The sequence below is a fragment of the Ursus maritimus genome, unplaced genomic scaffold, assembly GCF_017311325.1.
Source record: "Ursus maritimus isolate PB19 unplaced genomic scaffold, ASM1731132v1 scaffold_12, whole genome shotgun sequence".
Lineage (NCBI taxonomy): Eukaryota > Metazoa > Chordata > Mammalia > Carnivora > Ursidae > Ursus > Ursus maritimus.
Genome location: NW_024423564.1, coordinates 46,649,403 through 46,668,096, shown reverse-complemented (window position 1 = coordinate 46,668,096; position 18,694 = coordinate 46,649,403). Strand labels below are relative to the sequence as shown.

At 36.7% G+C, this 18,694-nt stretch overlaps 1 protein-coding gene across 3 annotated transcripts in view; it reads right to left on the bottom strand.

The window, feature by feature from the left end:
- ANKRD13C (ankyrin repeat domain 13C) overlaps nt 1-17,866 on the bottom strand; it is a 94,409-nt gene extending 76,543 nt beyond the window's left edge. The window contains exon 1 of one of the 3 annotated variants that reach the window (XM_008690726.2): nt 16,775-17,866. In XM_008690726.2, the coding sequence (XP_008688948.1) occupies nt 16,775-17,219 (445 nt within the window). In that variant the 5' untranslated portion in view covers nt 17,220-17,866. The remainder of the gene's footprint in view (nt 1-16,774) is intronic. The other 2 variants (XM_008690727.2, XM_008690725.2) reach the window with 2 other exon arrangements.
- Between the last annotated feature and the right edge of the window lie 828 nt (nt 17,867-18,694).

The window sequence follows — 18,694 nt, the reverse complement described above, 5'->3', positions numbered from 1 at the left end:
TCAGTTTCCTTAAAGTGTTGGTCATCTTTAATTATATACTGGATATAGTATTTAAGAAGCTCTCCATATAAAAATTTTGAAGCCTAAGAACCAAATCCTCCAGATACTTTCATTTGCTTTTGACATGTGGCTGGGGGTACTAGACTTCATTAATTCAGGAACTGACATTTTTTTCTAGCCCTCACGAAAGACTCAAAGCTGTGCTCCAGCCTTCATCAGCAATGATTTACTTTTTGTTCACTCTTATTCCTAAGGTGTAGCTCTTCAAGCTACCAGTCCAAACAGCAGAGTTGTTTAAGAGATATCCCACACTTGGTAGGCCCTGACCTTCATCTCTTGTCCTCTTAGCTCAGTGAGGCTGTCAAAAGTGCTACTCAGCCTCTTAACTACTTCTTTTGGCTTTGCAAAAGCTACTGGGGCAAAATAACCTAAAATGCAAGGCTCAAATCTTTGGATTTCCATCTTCTGCCAGATCTTGGCCCAGTAATTCCTTCCTACCTCATTAGATCTCCAATACCCTTAAGTTGAATATTTTATTCTTATCTGCTTCTAAGGAAGACTAGTCCTAATAATCTAGTCTATCATTACTACAGGCAGAAATTCTACTTCGATTTTATTTGTTAACTTTTCTCCATATCTGTAATAATGTGCCTTCTATTCTTTGGTATTGTTAATACATAAAGATGAGATAATTTTATAGGCACTAATGACCATAACTTCTATCGAAATATAATTACTCTCTCAGTGCTTTTAAATCATTCTTACCTAAAGTTCAATTTTATCAGTAATTAATCTTGCCATTCATATTTTTTTATCAACAAAAAATTCTCCATTTTTTCCAATCTCCTTTAGATGTGTCTCATAAAAGTCCTGTTCTTCTCTTTTAGCAGATGTCATAGGGGGTTTTTTTGTTTTGTTTAATTTTTTTCCCTACTCCTTTTTCTGTGTAACAAACCTCATACATTAAGTACATGAACCAGGGAGAGCACATGACTCAAACCTAACCAGTCTGACACCCAACTAGAAACTGTTTCAGGAAAGGGAACAATTCCCACCTGGGTCAAGGTGCTTTTCCGCAACTTTCTTTTTTCTTTCTTTCTTTCTTTCTTTCTTTCTTTCTTTCTTTCTTTCTTTCTTTCCTTCCTTCCTTCCTTTTTTTTTTTTTTTTTAAACTAGAACTGGTTGGGAAGACTGTCTTTTGCCCTTGGAACTACAGTGCTTTAAGGTGCGTATGGGACCACATATTCTCTACAACATAGGTTAGTACTTCTCAATCAAGGACAATTTTATACCAAGGGAACAGCTAGCTATGTCTAGCAAATTTTTGGTTATAAAAACTGACCAGTGGGGGTGCTAATGGCATATAGAAGGTATAGGCCAAGGATACTGCTAAATACCTTACAATGCACAGGACAATTTCCTCCCACAAAGAATTTTCCAGCACAAAATGTCAAGTATAGAGGTTGAAAAGCTGAAATAGATAAAGCCCAATTGCAAGAGAAAAGAAGGAAGTTCTACCTAATAGCAAAGTAAAGAGGTTATTTTTTTTAAAGAAGTCCTGACAACACTGCAGGAGGTCTAGATACATACATGCCCAATACTAGCTCCTACCCTATCACTTTCAGTATATGAATCAATAAATGCCTTTGGGCTTAAGCTAGTTGGCAGTAAGTTTCACTTATATGGCAAGAATCATTAGTAATACAACACAGGAATAGAAAGCCTTATTTGCCATAATCAACTTCGAGAGACTTTTATTTTTTAGGTGTTTTTTCTATTCTTTTTTATTTGGACTTTTAAAATGTAATTTATCTTCTGTAATAACACAGAATATAGGCTGATACTTTTTAAAATTCTATTTGTAGCAAAATTAACACCTTTTTCAAAAATGTTTTTAAACTTACATTTATCTAACAAAGTAAAAAAATAAACCATACATTTGATTCCCTTTTTCTTTCTTTTTTTTTTTTTTTTTTTTTTTTTTTTTTTTTTTTTTTTTTTTTTTACAGAAAAGCCAGCGAGAGAGGGAACACAAGCAGGGGAAGTGGGAGAGGAAGAAGCAGGCTCATAGCGGAGGAGCCTGATGTGGGGCTCGATTCCATAATGCCGGGATCACGCCCTGAGCCGAAGGCAGACGCTTAACCGCTGTGCCACCCAGGCGCCCCCTTTCTTTCTTTTTTTTTTTAAAGATTTTATTTGAGAGAGAGAACATGAGCAGGGGGAGGGGCATGAAGGAGAGGGAGAGAGAGAGAATCTCCAGCAGACTCTGCTCTGAGCACAGAGCCCAATGTGGGGCTCGATCTAATGACCCTGAGATCATGACTTGAGCCAAAATCAAGAGTCAGACACTTAACTGACTGAGCCACCCAGGTACCCCGATTCCCTTTAACAAAAAATGAGAAAGCCCATACTTTTATTTCTCCTCATCTCCATTTTTGCTTCACTAATTTAATCAGTAGTCATACACCTTTTTCTTACCCTTTATAGAACACATGTCTTTTAAATTTTGAAGCAAAAGATTTTTTTGGAAATTTACTCTCAAGATTGTAATCGTATTTGCTATGATTATTAGACTTCAGCTATGGTATATTTAACTGGTTTTAATGTTCATTATCAACCCTTTTCTGACACAACTTCTCTTTTCTTGGGTTAATCATGTAAATTCATATCTTATGATCTGGGATACTACTTTGAATAATACTTTTCAGGAATGATAGCATGGTGGTTACTCTCTTTTCTAGAATGTTATTGTTTTCACAAATGAACACCTGCCTAGAAAGATTTCTACAATTGGAGGATATCAACTAATCAATTATGTTCTAATATTGGAGAGGTCCGAGGCCAAATTGATACTCATTTGTCCAATAGCAATCTGTGCTCTTTACTTGTATATGTATAGAATTCTCCATTAAATTTCAAAATATCACCAACATATGCAGAATCTCCTTTCATTAACTTTCCCTGGAATACATTATGTGCTGACTTTGGCATCTGAACCAATTTTGGATCAAATATGTTTTCTTCTGTGGGATACCCGGGTGGCTCAGTCGGTTAAGCCGCTGCCTTCAGCTCAGGTCATGATCCCAGGGTCCTGGGGTCGAGCCCCACATCGGGCTCTCCGCTCAGCAGAGAGTCTGCTACTCCCTCTCACTCTCCCTCTGTGCTCTCTTCTCTCTCTCAATTAAATAAATCTCTCTCAATTAAATAAAATCTCTTTCTTTACTTATAGCTTTGAGTACTGCCTCTGATCCATTTATTCTGTTTTATTCTCTGGAAATACATATTACTCATAAAATAAAATCTATAGCAGTGTTAACTCCATGTTTATAGCTTATCCCTCATTCTTTAAATTTTTCTCCTTTTCCTCTAGTCTTTGTTTTCAAATGAATTTTTTACATCTTTCATTCAGTTTTCTATACTGTCAAGACTTTATTTAACAGTATCTTCAGGATACTTATAATGACACTTTTTTTATAATGAATATTTTTCAAAGACCATCAAATGACTTTTTTTCTGCTCATCCATCCTGAAATGAAGATTTATTCAAATCTAGTATGGGAAAGGACAATCAGACTGCCCCCACTTTCCTCTCAATTCATACAAAAAATGAACAGCGAAACATCTTCTAAACTCTGAAGCTGAAAGAACAAGCTGATATTTAAGCATTTTCCTGTGCGACTCTGGATAAAACAAAGAGAATCAAATAGTTGAGAGACAGTTGCTGCATGGGAATCAAAGATAAGGAAAATGGTGTAAGACATACTCCTAAAACTACAAAACATTGTTGAAAGAAATTAAATAATCCTAAATACATGGAAAGACATCCTGAGTTCATGGATTAAATATTGGTAAGATGATATAATGGTCTGTAATTTCAAAATGATCTCCATCAAAATCCCAACTGGCTTTTTTGAAGAAACTGACAAGCTGAGCCTAAAATTCAAAGTTCCCAGACTATCTAAAACAATCTTGAAAAAGAATATCAAAGTCGGAAGATTTACACATCCCAATTTCAAAACTTACTACAAAACCACAGTAATCAACACAGTATGTACTTGTGTAAAAAGAGACCTATGTATCAATGGATCAATCATATTACACACAAAAATTAATTCAAAATAAATCATGGACCTAAATGTATGAGCTAAAACTATAAAACTCTTGGGAAAAAAAACAAATGAGGAAATCTTTGTGACCCTGGATTAGATAATGATTTCTCAGATACACCAAAAGCACAGAAGCAAAAATAAACTGGTCTTCATCAAAATTAAAATGCACTGCAAAGAATGACATGAGGAAAGTAAAAAGATAACTCAGAGGGGAAAATATTTTGCAAGGTATATGTTTGATACTATCCAGAATATATAAAGAACTCTTACAACAAAATAATTTTAAAAATCCCAATTTAAAAATAGGAAAGAATCTGAATAGCTTTTTCTCTAAAGAAGATATAAAAACGGCCAGTAAGTACATGAAAAGATGCTCAAAATCATTAGCCATTAGGAAATACAAGTCAAAACCACAATGAGATACCACTTCATGCTCACTAAGATGGCTATAATAAAAAAGACAGAACACAAGTGTTGGCAAGGAACAGAAACCGAAATAAATCCTCATACAAAGTAAAATACTGTGGCCACACTGGAAAACAGAATGTCAGTTCCTCAAAATGGTAAACACAGAGTTACCACATGACCCAGCAAAAGGTATATACCCAAGAAAATGAAAACACGTCCACACAAAAACTTACATACAAATGTTCACAGCAGTATTCATAATCGTCAAAAAGTAGAAACAACTCAAATGTCCATTAATTGATGAATATATAAATAAAATGAGGTGCACCTGTGCAATGGAATATTATTTGGCAACAGAAACGAATAAAATTCTGATATATGTTACAACATGGATGAACCCTGAAAGCAATGTGCTAAGTAAAAGAAGCCAGTCATAAAGGTCACATACTGTTTGATTCCACTTACATGAAATGTCTAGAATAATCAAATCTATAGAGAAAGCAGATTAGTAGCTATTTAGGGCTAAGGGAAATGGGGGGAGGGGTTGGAAATGAAAGGTAAAGGGTACAGGATTTATATTTTATATTTTTAAATTGTGGTGATGGCTACACAACTTTGAATATACCAAAAGCCATTTGACCGTACAGTTTAAATGGATCAATGCATGGTACATGAATTATATCACAATAAAGCTGTTTAAAATAAATAAATAGAAGTGGGGGATAAGTAAAATTTGCTAGAACTGCAGCTAATATTTATTCATGCCCCTAATAATTTCTTCCTTAAAAAAGCCTTTGTACTGGACATCTTATTTTGCCCTAATAATCATCACCCAGGGGTGCCTGGGTGGCTCAGTTGGTTAAGCATGTGCCTTTGGCTCAGGTCATGATCCCAGGATCCTGGGATCAAGCCCCACATCGGGTTCTCTGCTCAGCAGAGAGCCTGCTTCCCCCTCTCCCTCTGCCTGCTATTCCCTCTGTTTGTGCTCTCTCTTTCTCTCTGTCAAATAAATAAATAAAATCTAAAAAAAAAAAAAAAAAAATCACCCAGGTAGGGGCTCCTGGCTGGCTCAGTCAGAAGAGGATGTGACTCTTGATCTTAGGGTTGTGAGTTCAAGCCCTACACTGGGTATAGAGATTACTAAAAAACAAATAAACTTAAAAAAAAAAAAATCATCACCCAGGTTAGTCCAGCTGTGGACTAAAATGGGCTTTCTTGCCCACTTGCTTCTTTGGTATGAATTTTTCTATTCAATAAGGTACTAGAAATACCTTCATTTTTTTTGCTACTGCTATAATCCGAAGGACAGTAACAAATGATGGCAAAAGGAAGGGGTAGGCTTGCTGTAGGGCACAAACTTGTTCCTGCCATCTGTTTCCCATATATATCTTTGGGGGAGGGGGTGAAAGGAGCGGGGAGGGTCAGGGGGAGAGAGAATCCCAAGCAAGCTCCACACCCAGTGCAGAGCCTGATGCAGGGCTCAATCCTACCATCCCAACATCATGACCCAAGCTGAAACCAAGAGTCTGATGCCCAACCAACTAAACCACCCAGTCACCCATCTGTTTCCCATATTAGACACATTCTCATCCTCTAATTCAGGGACATTTCATAAATTAAGTTTTACTAGAACATAACCACATGCCAATTGATTATCAATTGTTGATGGTTATTTTCATGCAACAGATGGTACAACCTGCAAGCCTATATTTACTATCTTGCCCTTTTTAAAAAAAATTTTTTTAATTGAAGTACAATTAACACACAATGTTACATTAGTTTCAGGTGTATAACATAGTGATTCAACAACTCTGTAACTATCTCACCTTTTAATTATGTTCGTAGACCCCTGCTGTAATCAGCAAGGGTTTCATGTCATACTGCATTGCTTACACGATAGAACACCTGTCAGTCAATATAATTTCTATATATAATCACATATCACTGTTATTGAAATCTTCTCTCATAATCTAGTTTACTTGATTCTAGAGTCATTGTTGTGTTTTAATGTTTAATAAAATTTGAAGAAAAGTTCAAAGTTTCCATTATCTTCCCAAAATTTTACCTGGAGGTAAAATCCATTCACTCTCACTTAATACTTACTAAGCATTACTATGTTTTAGGCATAGTGCTAGATATGAAAGATTCAACCATTAACAAGCTAGAAATAATTCTTGTCCTCACAGAGCTTACAGTCACAAAAAAGAAAAAAACAGAATGAAACAAAATAGATTGTGATAGGTGGACCAAAAATAATAATAGCTAAGACCAAAAATAATAATGAAAGACATCACCTTCTGATTCTTCAGGCAGGAAAATCTCTGTGAGACAATGCTTAAAATGAACTCTTAAAGAGGAGTAGGAACTAAGAAATCAAAGAATGAGAAAAGCATTACAGTGAGAGACCAAAAATAACGTGACAGATTCAAGGAACGGAAAGAAAACAAGTATGGCCAAAAAATAGAAAAAAGAGAGATTTGTACAAGATTATATCAGAGAAGCAGGCTAGGGCCAGATCATGCTGGGCTCTATAACTATAGTAAGAAATATGAATTTAGGGACGCCTGGGTGGCTCAGTCGGTTAAGCGTCTGCCTTCAGCTCAGGTCATGGATCGAGTCCCACATCAGGCTCCTTGTTCAGGGGGAAGCCTGCTTCTCCCTCTGCCTGCTGCTCCCCCTGCTGGTGCGTGCGAGCCCGCACGCACTTGTGCACACACACTCTTTCTCTCTCTCTCTCAGATAAATAAAATATTTTTTAAAAAAGAAATATAAACTTACTTTCAAGTAGAGAAGGCATTAAAGGATCTTGAACAGGGATATGACATGATACAAATTATATTTCAAGATCACCCTTGTTACCATATAGAGAATGGTAACCATCCAATCCCTCTCATCTTACAGGTAAGTACATAATCAGAAATACACATTATAATTAAGGATACCAAATATAAAGCTTTGATTTCAATATTTTAAATGCAAATCATCATTATTTTCTTCATCCTCATCCTCCTCACCCTCTTGCCAACACTGGATTTACTTTACTGGCCATGTATACCATGAAACTAAGTGCTCAAATGTCCCAGTTAAACCTCTTCTATTCCTTCAGTTTTCTAAGACGTCGACCTGCTGCTTCAGCTAATTTGTTACATAAAAGATACTAAAAACTTAAAATAACCTTCTACCAACTTTCCACAATGTAATTGTTAAATCTGAAATCAGATGCCTTGGTTCTAATGTGGTAAATAAACTGAATTCTGTTCTGTCAAATGAATAAAAAATATTCCAGTAATATTAAGACCACTGCAGTGCTAAAGTATGCAAATTATCAACCAAAAGGCTAGATTTACAGGGCATCTATTATATGCGCCCAGCTATGCTATATACTTTATAAACATTATCTTACCCAGACACCCTGTGAGACAAATATTATTCCTATTTCACAGGTAAGAAAAATAAAGCTAACAACAGTTAGGTAATTTCCTAAGACAATATATCTAGAAATGTGTGAGTCATGACTCTAAAATCTGTATGCTTTTTTACTAGACCAATAGTTTTCAAACTTTTTGGTCTCAAGACCCTTTTCATACTCTTAAGAATTATTAAAGATCTTTTACATGGATTAATTATTTATATGGACAAATCTATTGATATGTACCATATTAGTAATTAAAATTAAATGTTGTAAAACTTTATTAATTTTGCATTTACAATAACTCCACTATATATCAATATAAATTTTTTATGAAAAAATAACTTTTCTAAAATAAAAATAAATGACAGGAGTGTGCTATTTTAAACTTTAAAAATTAAAATAAATTTCTTTAATGTCAGCTTTATAGACAGCTAGATTTGTATACTTATTTCTGCACTGAATCGTGTAAACTTTGCTTTGGTTTGAAGTATATGAAGAAAATCTAGATTCAGAAGATACACATTCGAAAAAAAGGAAGAGTATTGAAATAGCCTTTTTAAATAATTGTATGTTCTTTGCTACTACATCAAAACTCAGTAAGTGGTGACTTCTTAAAGGTTGGCAGCAATGTTAAATCTAAAACCATATCAATAATTTTTTTCTATTGAATTACATTGAAATCCATTGGTTTCTCTTGTACTTTAAATGGATCTTTTATTGATGCATGATTTTGAAACATCATGCACTGATCATCTGAAAAATACAAGCTGAGTTATACAGATCTTCCAAATGTCAACATATTTCATTATACAAAAAAAAAAAAAATCACATTTGGTAATATCACCAATCTGACCAGAGAAGTCTTTAAATATTGGGAAGCTGTCAAACTTAGTGAGAGAAGCTGTCAACCTTAGTGCAACGAAAACGATTTTCCCAAATTCTAATTTTTAATTCAAGACTTGAATTTTTTTAATTGGCAACAAATACTACCAATTATTTTCTGTGAAGTCACAGGCTCACTTCATTCTTTTTCCAGAAAATTTCTGCCAAGTACCTAAATTGGAATAACCATAGTTTGTCTGTAAGCTGTTCTTTCAAGTAAAAATGGTGTTCCATGACAAAAGCTGCTAGTCTGGCTTACCACTCAAACAACTATACCAATGTTTTCCCTTATTTTCCCTTCAGAATGCAGAAGAACATTATGCAAAATCTACATTATGTCACAAAGAATATCAAAAAGATAAGTACTCAAGATTAAGACAATAAAATTAATCATTTCTACAGCTTCATCAAAGACATTAAGTAAAACTGGCTTTTTTTTTTTTCTTTTAACTACAAGTATGTGGCAGTGACTACGCAATGAATACTAGTAGTTGCAGTGCATTGATTCATACTCAGGTTCCAACAATTTTACCCCCCATTGCTTCTGTACCATTGGCAAAAATGTGAGCATAGTGAAAAAGGCAAGCAATGACTTTATATTATTACAAAAATAGTTTTGATTTCACCTGCCCCCTAACTAGTGAGAAAACAGTAAATTCTAAGTAGTAGAACCAAAAGAGCTCCAGCTTCTACAGACACCTTCAAGCCCCATCCAAGCAGGCTGTAAAAAGGGAGAATTTTTGTATTTTCTCTCATAAACAGTATTATACTACTAAAACTCACATACACACATAATATTACATCCATCAGACTCCTAACCAGCTCTACCTTCTCATTATTTTGAAAGCTATCCCCACTTTTAATAGCATGTTAAACTGACCTTTGCCCATCCAAGTTTCTGCTTCATATAGCAGCCAGACTGAGTCTTTTAAAATTAGATCATGTCACTCCTCTGCTCAAAATCCTCACTTCCCATTTTGCTCAGAGTAAAAGCCAAAATCCTTTAACAATGGTCTACAAAAGTTACACATGCTCATACCCACAGCTACCTCTCAAATCTCCTATCACTCTCCCCCTTGGACCAGCCACACTTGGCCTTCCTTCTACCCCTTGAACATGGTACCTTTACATTTGTTATTCTCTATCTGAAACTCTGTTCTGCCAGATATCTGCTCCTTAATTTTCTTTAGGTAACTTTAAATTTCTCTTATCCCTGATGTCTTCCCTGACCCTGACCTCAATGAAATACTTACTACTTCCCCTCGCCTGTACACCCAGCACATTCTATTCTCCTTACCTGCTTTATTTCACTCCATGATATTTCTCATTATCAGTCATACCACATATCTATTAGTTTATTTTTTATCTTCCCCCATTAGAATGTAGGCTCCATGAGAGCAGGGACTTTGGCCACTTTGTTCACTGCTATAACCCCAGCATCTAAAACACTGTCACATATTAGGAGTTCAGCATTTATCTGTTAAATGAAGGAATGAATGAACAAAGAAAAAATTACTATAAAGAACCATTGAATAGTGTTAAAATTTGTTTTTACTCCAAAAAGCATTCCATCCCAAAACAACGCAGGTCTCCACATGATTCTCTATGAAAGCCAACCAAAGGGTATATACGCTTAAGAGGATATTCAACACAGCATAGATGGTTTTATAGAATTCAGTATAGTGCTGAGTAAGAGAACACAAGCATTAACATGCCTGATAAATATCTACAGCCAAAAATTCAAATACACTAAACCAAGTTACACCAGTAGATTAAAGATGACTTGTAGGAGAGTCAAATAAACCTAACCATTAAAGGTTAGGCAGTATACATTGAAGTACCAGATAAAACTTCAACAGAAGTACTATCTAAACCTCAAGAACAAGAATGTCTTCTGCTGAAAGGTACTTACACCACAAGTGAGAGTAAGATACTGGTATCAATGGGTATTACTATTATATGAGCCTTTGGAGTTAAAATAGTTCAAGTGCAGTCTCCCAATCGAGATTATAATGCCTCATGAGGTAGATATTATTATATCTACTTATTTCACTAGTTAAGTAAATAGTATAATTTCATAAAAACCAGTTTGTAGAGAAGCATGGTCTCAAAGTTAGATCTAATTCCAAATACAGAGATGGTCTTCCAGTTTTGCAGATAATCTCTGGGATTTGAACAAGAGTAACAGGCTCAAGAATAGGTGGAAGTTCAACTAAGCTATACAGTTAAACGTCAAATATCCTGATAACATACACCATTCATAATTTTCAGACAGGAAAAAGGCCTTTTCTCTTTTCCCTACCCCATTTTACATGCTTCAGTATTGCTCTAAAACTGGTCTTCCATCTATCCCCCAATGAAATAAATAGCATGTGAACAAGAACACACTGCTTGGTCTGCCCAGCCCCTACTAATTTTTGAGGAACTATGCTCATTTTCTAGAACCCAAAGCATCCTATTACACTGTACATTGTACTCTGCATTAGAGTTCTATGACTCAATTAACTTGGGACAGACTGCCTAGAATTCTATTATTCATCAAGGAGTCCTCCAGAATTCTCCTGCCTTATTGAGGATGCAAAGAATGCAACATGGTCAATAACTGCTCATTTCTGCTTTCTTTTTTGCCAAAGTTGAAAGGTCAGAATTCCTGCTCCTATTAGAGCTCAGTACAGGAAAAGAGAGGATTCCCCCCACCTCTTATGAGGCAGCTCTGCAGATGTGTTCACATCACAATTCTAAGCGTGAAGAAACATTCTAATACTTATAGTGATGCCATCATGAAACATATTCACTTAACCCAAGGACAGTCCTACTCTGTTAGGAGATGAACATGGAGGAAAAGGTGAGAGGAAGGTCATATCCACCTTGTCATAAAAATTAACTGAATCAACCCTGATAGATCAGTGAAGTGACAGATTTCACTGCCAAACCATCCTCATACCAAGTGAAGGTACAGTAGACTTTAATGCATTATCCTGAGCCTCCAGAAACTACTTCGTTTTTTTCTGAGACAAACTGAGGTCTCCCTTTCAAAAACAAAGTCCAGAAAAGACCACAAAACACGAGGAGAAAAATACAAAACTATTACTGTTTTTTTAAAGATGTGCCATCATTTTAACCTTCCTGGCTAAAATAGTTCACCTAAGGCTTAACTTAAGATTCTTTTTTTTTTTGCCATAACTTTATAGTAACTTCTCAAACAGACATAAAATGCATTATTTTCTTGCATCACCCATCATAAAGATTTTAGTGACAAACACAAAGCAGAGAAAACATCAGAAGGAAATTTAAAGATGTATATAGAATAAGACAAAATAAACCTACCACATAGGCACTGAACAGATTATCCTATTGCCTCAATTCTCAAACATAAATTTTTAATCATTCTGAAATTATGATGTTTTAAAATCCCTGTCTGAAGAAATCTGCCAGCCACCAGGCAGAGGCTATACATATTAACCATTTCATTATCATTCCCTTGAGTTACCAACATCGGCAGCAATATTCTCAACTGAAATTTAACTTACATTTGAAATTTCTAATCACTTTGTGAAACAGCTACACAAAGATTATGCTACAACTCAGTAAAAATAAAAATTAACTGTATGGAGAAGATGGCTTGTTTCATGCCAGGCACTGTAATTAAAGAGAGTAGAAACTGCCAAATCTCTCAGAATACATCAGAAATTTCTCACATCTAGGAAAGGCTGGTTTAAGCAATTCATACATCAAGGATTTTCATCACTCTGGTACCTAAAAGTTTCTGATGAATGTCCAAGGGAAAGTACTTTACGTCTAAGGATATTTAACTCAAGGGAAAAAACAAAATTACAAGTTTAACAAATACTAAGCACAGTCAAAATCAAGAAAGTGTTCTATATGCTTCATAAGCACTCTCAATTCTAAAGGTGCTAAAGAAGTAAAATTCATTACCATGAATTATTAAAAAAAAAAAAACAGAATGTCACCACGATACTTTACCAACGGCAAAAAGTGACTCAGAAAAATTTTTACAATGTGAAAAAAGGCTTAACTTAAACTTTAATTTTATACTAAAGAAAGAAATAACATTAACTAAAAATACACTAAAGATATAAAGTTTAATAAATTTGTGTATATTTAATGTACCTTTTCCCCCACCCAAAAAAATGCTTTTACTAAATATACAATGAGTCATAATCATTTCACGTATCTGAACACAGTATATTCTGATGTTATACCTCTTACTGTATTTAACTTACATTTCAAAGATATGTTTGGATCCAAATACAGTATTCCTCAAATTAACTCAGATAAAGCAATTCATACTCAACCAACATTTTACCACAAAAGAAAAGGCTCGATCCTTGCTCCTATTCAAGTCAGTAATTTGTAAACACACATTACATATGCACTCCAAAAAAAGTTTATCAAATTAGAGATCACAGGAAACTCAAAGGGCTAATGAATACTGAGCTAAACAGTGACCAAATTAAGGTTCAATAAGCTTTCCAGCTATGTAGAATAAAGGATCAAAACTACCGAGATAAAATTTAATAAATGTAAACCCCTGTTAAAAAAAAAAAAAAAAAAAAAAAACTGCAAGAAGAGACAGAATGGAGAGACAGCCAATCACTTGAGAAAAAGCAGTATTAAAAACTTAACATACTCTGGCATTGTACTATTTAATGTGTGCTTTTTAGTAATATAACGTATATTGCTTAGAGCAACAGAATCTCCTTTTTGTCTTTACATCTAAGGTTAGTCTTGAGCGCCAACCTCAAAAGGAAGAATTAACAAACTGAGTTTCATTAAAAGAAGTTGATTAAAATTTTCATTTACTTATTTAACATAAGTCTATAGCATTTACTATTTCAGGGGCCATCTTAGCACTTTATAAACCAAGCCCTATGAGGAATGGATACAGAAGTTAGGAATGTTTAACCTAAAGATAAGAACATGATTTAGCTCTTATCAAATATCTAAAGGGCTATCACATGGATGAGGTAGCCCACTTATTTGTGCCATTACATAAAAAAGAAACAGAACAAAGAAGAGTGAGAGATTTGTGCTCCTCAGAAAAACTGTGAAAGCTGTCCAATGGCAAAATCTCTCCATAAGGCGGGCGCCTGGGTGGCTCAGTCAGTTAAGCATCTGCCTTTGGCTCGGGTCATGATTCCAGGGTCCTGGGATAGAGCCCCACATCAGGCTCCCTGCTCTGTGGACAGCCTGCTTCTCCCCTCTTCCTGCTGCTCCCCCCGCTTGTGCTCTCTGTCAAATAAATAAATAAAATCTTAAAAAAAAAAAAAAGGGCTACTATAAGGACTAAATGAGAAAATATAAAAGAACTTTGTTGTAAATTACCACACTACACATTATTAGAATTTATTTCTGTGCAGTACAGTGGGTCCTAATCAATGGAAATATTTACAGAAGTTGACCACTGACTTCAGTCCCAGCTATTATTTCAGTCCCCAGCTTTGCAACTTATACCAAGTATGCAACTTTAGCAAAGTTTCCTTGCATCTCTAGGTTTCACTTTCCTCACCTTTAAAATAAGGATAAAACAATCTGCTTTGCAAGGTTATTGAGAATTAAATGTGATAATGTAGGTAACATTTAGCGTAGTGCTGACACACTCAGTAAATTGTGTTTATGATGATAATAATCATCATCATCACGTTGCAGAAGGAATCTCTCTGCTGAATATAAAACTATGTGGTATGATGTGGTATGACTGTACAGCTTTGCTATGCACCTGTATGAGTACGTGAATCTGCTATGCACTTATCATGTTATAACAATCCAAATATAATATATAGCTTATATTTGTTTGGTGACTTAAAAAGCATTTATCTTTTGTAATGTGAAGGAAAAAATATTCTTAAAATCTAAATAAAGTATCCAGGTTAGTAAAAATATCAGGATTAAAAATAATGCAATGGGGAAATTATGCGGCTACAGAAAAAAAGGGACTAAAGAAGTAGCACATTAAATATAAGCTATTCTTCCTAGGAGACTTCACAGGAGATGAGAAAAAAACCATTACACTTTCCAGAGGTATATGAACCACTGGTTACAATCATCAGAAATACCAACAATACGAAGGCAGCTAAGTACAATGCAAACATTTGGTATATCAAGGCAATTTAAAAAGTGAAGTTGAGTGGACGAAGGACAAGAATTTAAGAGATTTAGGATTCTATTTACTTTGAAGAGAATTTGTATTTTAACAAACCAACTCCTAAATGTTGGATTACAGAATATGGAAGCCGAATAATCCTATAACTCAGTACCTTGTGTGATTAACCAAGAGGATCAATTGTAAAATACCATCCTATCGTACTTTGTCAGTCATATTCATCTATCTCTTTTTTCAAAGGAAATTACCTCTCAAAAAGAAATTTCTGTTTTCACAGATATTTCAAGGTAAGTATTTTAAAGGTAATGGCCCTATGGAAAAAAAAAAAAAATATATATATATATATATACATACACACACACTCACTTTGAAGGTCAACTCTGAAATACTTCCTAACAAATGATGATTAACCTGAAACTACAACACATCTCCTAATACAAACTGTTTCCCGAAGGGTTAGAATATAATTACCATCAACAAGCAATATTATGCTTGTTGCAACAACAGTAAAATGATAAATAAGTGTAGGAATGAAAAACTGGGTGCAGCTTTCAGGTACTTTTTTGGGGATTTGAAATACGATAAATGCCAGTGATATTATTACAATATTGTAAATTCAGATACAAGTGCAGCTGTTAGAGAATTATACAGCCAAAAGAAATCTTATTCTCATTTTTTCAATCTCAATTTTTGCCCTAATTTTAGATAAGAAGCCTAGAGTCCAATGGAATTAAGGGAGCTTATTCCTCAGGCAAGCATTTCATTAATATGTTATATATTATTTTGAACACAGAGTTAAGTGTGTTCCAATTGAATGTATACAATTGTCATGTTCAGTTCAAAGCAGAGCTACCAACAATATTTGTTAACTACTCAATTTAAAATGACTTATTAAATGTTGAAAATATCAGTGTTTACATTAGTTTTTATTAATAACTGTACTGTTGCTTATAAGTCAACTCAATCACATATTTTTAAAACTAAAGGGAAAAAATTCAGCTAATGAGTTAAGGCAGAAAGTAGAAATACAGTCCTTGAATAATAAATGATACTCTACTTTGTCATATAGGCTATGATGAAGTTACTATGAAAAATCACAGTACTATTTTTAGTCAGAGTCATCAAGATGAAACATTATTATTAGCAATTATGTAAAACAAGCAAAACACTAAAAACTCTACTCCAACAAAATTTTAGCTACTCAAGTCACTTTTTACTTGCTCTAGGTATCAAATGCCAACAAATTTCTATCGTGTGGCTTTCAGAAACCAAAGCATTCTATATTCCATCTTAAATGCCAAGTGTAGACACTTTGTATCAAACTAAGTTTCGAAAGCAGAGAAAAACCGACAACCTGATGGCAGGTAGAAATCACAACCAGTTGCAGTCAAGTTGGGATCTATACCTGAGTAATGAAGGGAGGTGGGCTATTTATATGCTCAAGATTCGACATTCCAAGGTGGGAGAGGGGGAGAGAAAGGAAAGAGAACAGTTTCATAAACAAAGGAAGAAGGCCAGGTTGGATGAGAGGCACTTTAAAATTTCTCTGTCAAAAATCAGTATATTGAAGGCCTGTCTCAAAGATAAACAAAATAGCTTCTCAGAGGAAACTCTGAAGTGGGCAAGGAGGAAACATTCCTTTGCACCCACAAGAACCAATCCCCTGACCACTGGCATGCTATTACTGAAACGGTCATGATTTACAGGCATTTGGCCCGGATGATGGGCAAAGGAGAGGAAAGAAAGGTCTGTTGGAGAGAAGCCTAGGATTCCATTGGCCTGGGGAGGCACACCCTAGGTTCGGGAAAGAAGAGGTGGAGAGGGACGAGCACTCCTCACCGTGATTATCTTTCTGTCCGATATTGTGCGTGCGGATGAGAGACGACAGTCTCCTCACATCCCCCTTGAAGACGCACTCGTGTACCGGATAGTGTGCGGGGCAACTGCCTCCATCTGCGACGACAGCAATGGGATTGGTGCCCGCTAGAAGAGCTGGGGACTGAGAGGTGGTAGTCACGGAGGAACTGTGCAGCGGCAAGGCCGGGACGCCAGGGGGATTGGAGGAGGCCGGAGCTGTCTTCAGCTGCAGCCGGTGGTGATGGTTACTGAAGATCTTATGACAGGCTTTGCCGCCCTTGCCGCTGCCGCCCGTCCCAATCCTGCCTCCCGTAAAGGTGCCGCCGAGGGTTGCCGCCGCTTCCTCATCCCCGGGCTCCAGCAGGTCCCCCTCTTCTTTGCTGGGCTTGTGGTCTCTCCGCAGTGAGCGGATCTTCTCCCCGGTCATCGCCGCCAGAGGCAGAGAGGAGATCCGGGAGGCTCACCGCCCGCGACGGAGCTGGCGCTGCGGCGGCGCAAGGCGATTAGAGCGGTGGCCAGGCGCCTCCAGCGCAGCATGAACTCTCAGAGCGCCCCCGAGCCCGGGACAAACGCATCTCCTGGAGGAAGAAGAGCCGGCTCTCGCCTAGGCACTAAGGGACGCGCGCTCGCTGGGGGGAGCTAGAGCTCAGGTGCCCACGACACCAGGATCCCTGTCCCCGCTGCCGCAGCCGCCAGCCTCACACCGAAAAACAGGGCACGGCCATCTTACCCCGACTCCTCTCGCGATAGCTCCTTCGGGAGGAGGGAGGAAACACCGCGATAAGTGAGCTGCCTGCTCCCTCCCTTGTACCTTCCACTCCCAGAGAGCAGCCCAGCGCCAGCGGCTGCCGGGCAGCGTGTTTCCGCCCCAAGCTAATGACCTGATACCCGCGGTGGCCGAGCTTCTTCTGTGCAGTCTGAAACCTTTAACCTGTGCTTGAGATACTCGATGCACGTTATAAACGATGACTTAAACCCTCTGACCTCTGGGCCTCCTGCAGACTATTGCAAACTGACGCCACTGCACACAGGATATGATGTCAGTGAGATGATGCACAAGACACTCGTTCAATAAACATTTACTAAGCATCTACTTTGTGCCATACACTGAGCTAGTAAAATTTATAAAACGCCACTCGTGACTCCAAAGAGCTCGGCAGGGGAGGAAAGACAAACAATTGGGTACAATATTTCACTGCGCGACGAATGTGGGGAGCTGCATTGCACAAAAAAAATAGGGAAATTTTTATTTTTGGGGTGTCAGAAAAGTCACCGTAGTTTAGGGGCTGACCTTGGAAAACAGGCTATTCAGCAAACGGGAGGAAAGGAGGTCACTCTAATTTTTGTTAGATAAATGAATTTCAAGCAGGTGTTGTTTCAAGCCGGGGAATGGACGCTAAAGGATGGCAAATAATAATTATGTAACTGGGATATCACTGGGCTAGTTCCTGGCCAAACTCGACCCACCGTCAAATTCTAAGCCTAAATCTAACATCCCTGAAGTCTGGACCAAATAACTAAAGCTGTGGGAAACTAGAAGGGAGGAGAGTTAGCTAGATATCGTAAAGGTTTTCCTTCACCCATTTATCTCTCCAAAGTCCCATTTACACTGACAGTTGCTTCTCTCAAATCTCTTCTTTCTTAAACTTCATTGCCACCTCCATTCCCCCACAAATAAATAAATAACTTGTAGGAACTGGCCTCTCTTTATCCTTCCCTGCCACTCAGGTTTTCACTTCCCATGTTCTTTCAAATCTGTTCAAATCAAATTATTTCTGCTGTTCTTTTCTTTCTTTCTTTGGTGGGTTTTTTTTTTGTTGTTGTTGTTGTTGTTTTTGTTTTTGTGAAGGGTGAGGGTTGTTCCAATTCTGTTCAAGCATTACCTAACACCTCAAAGAATCC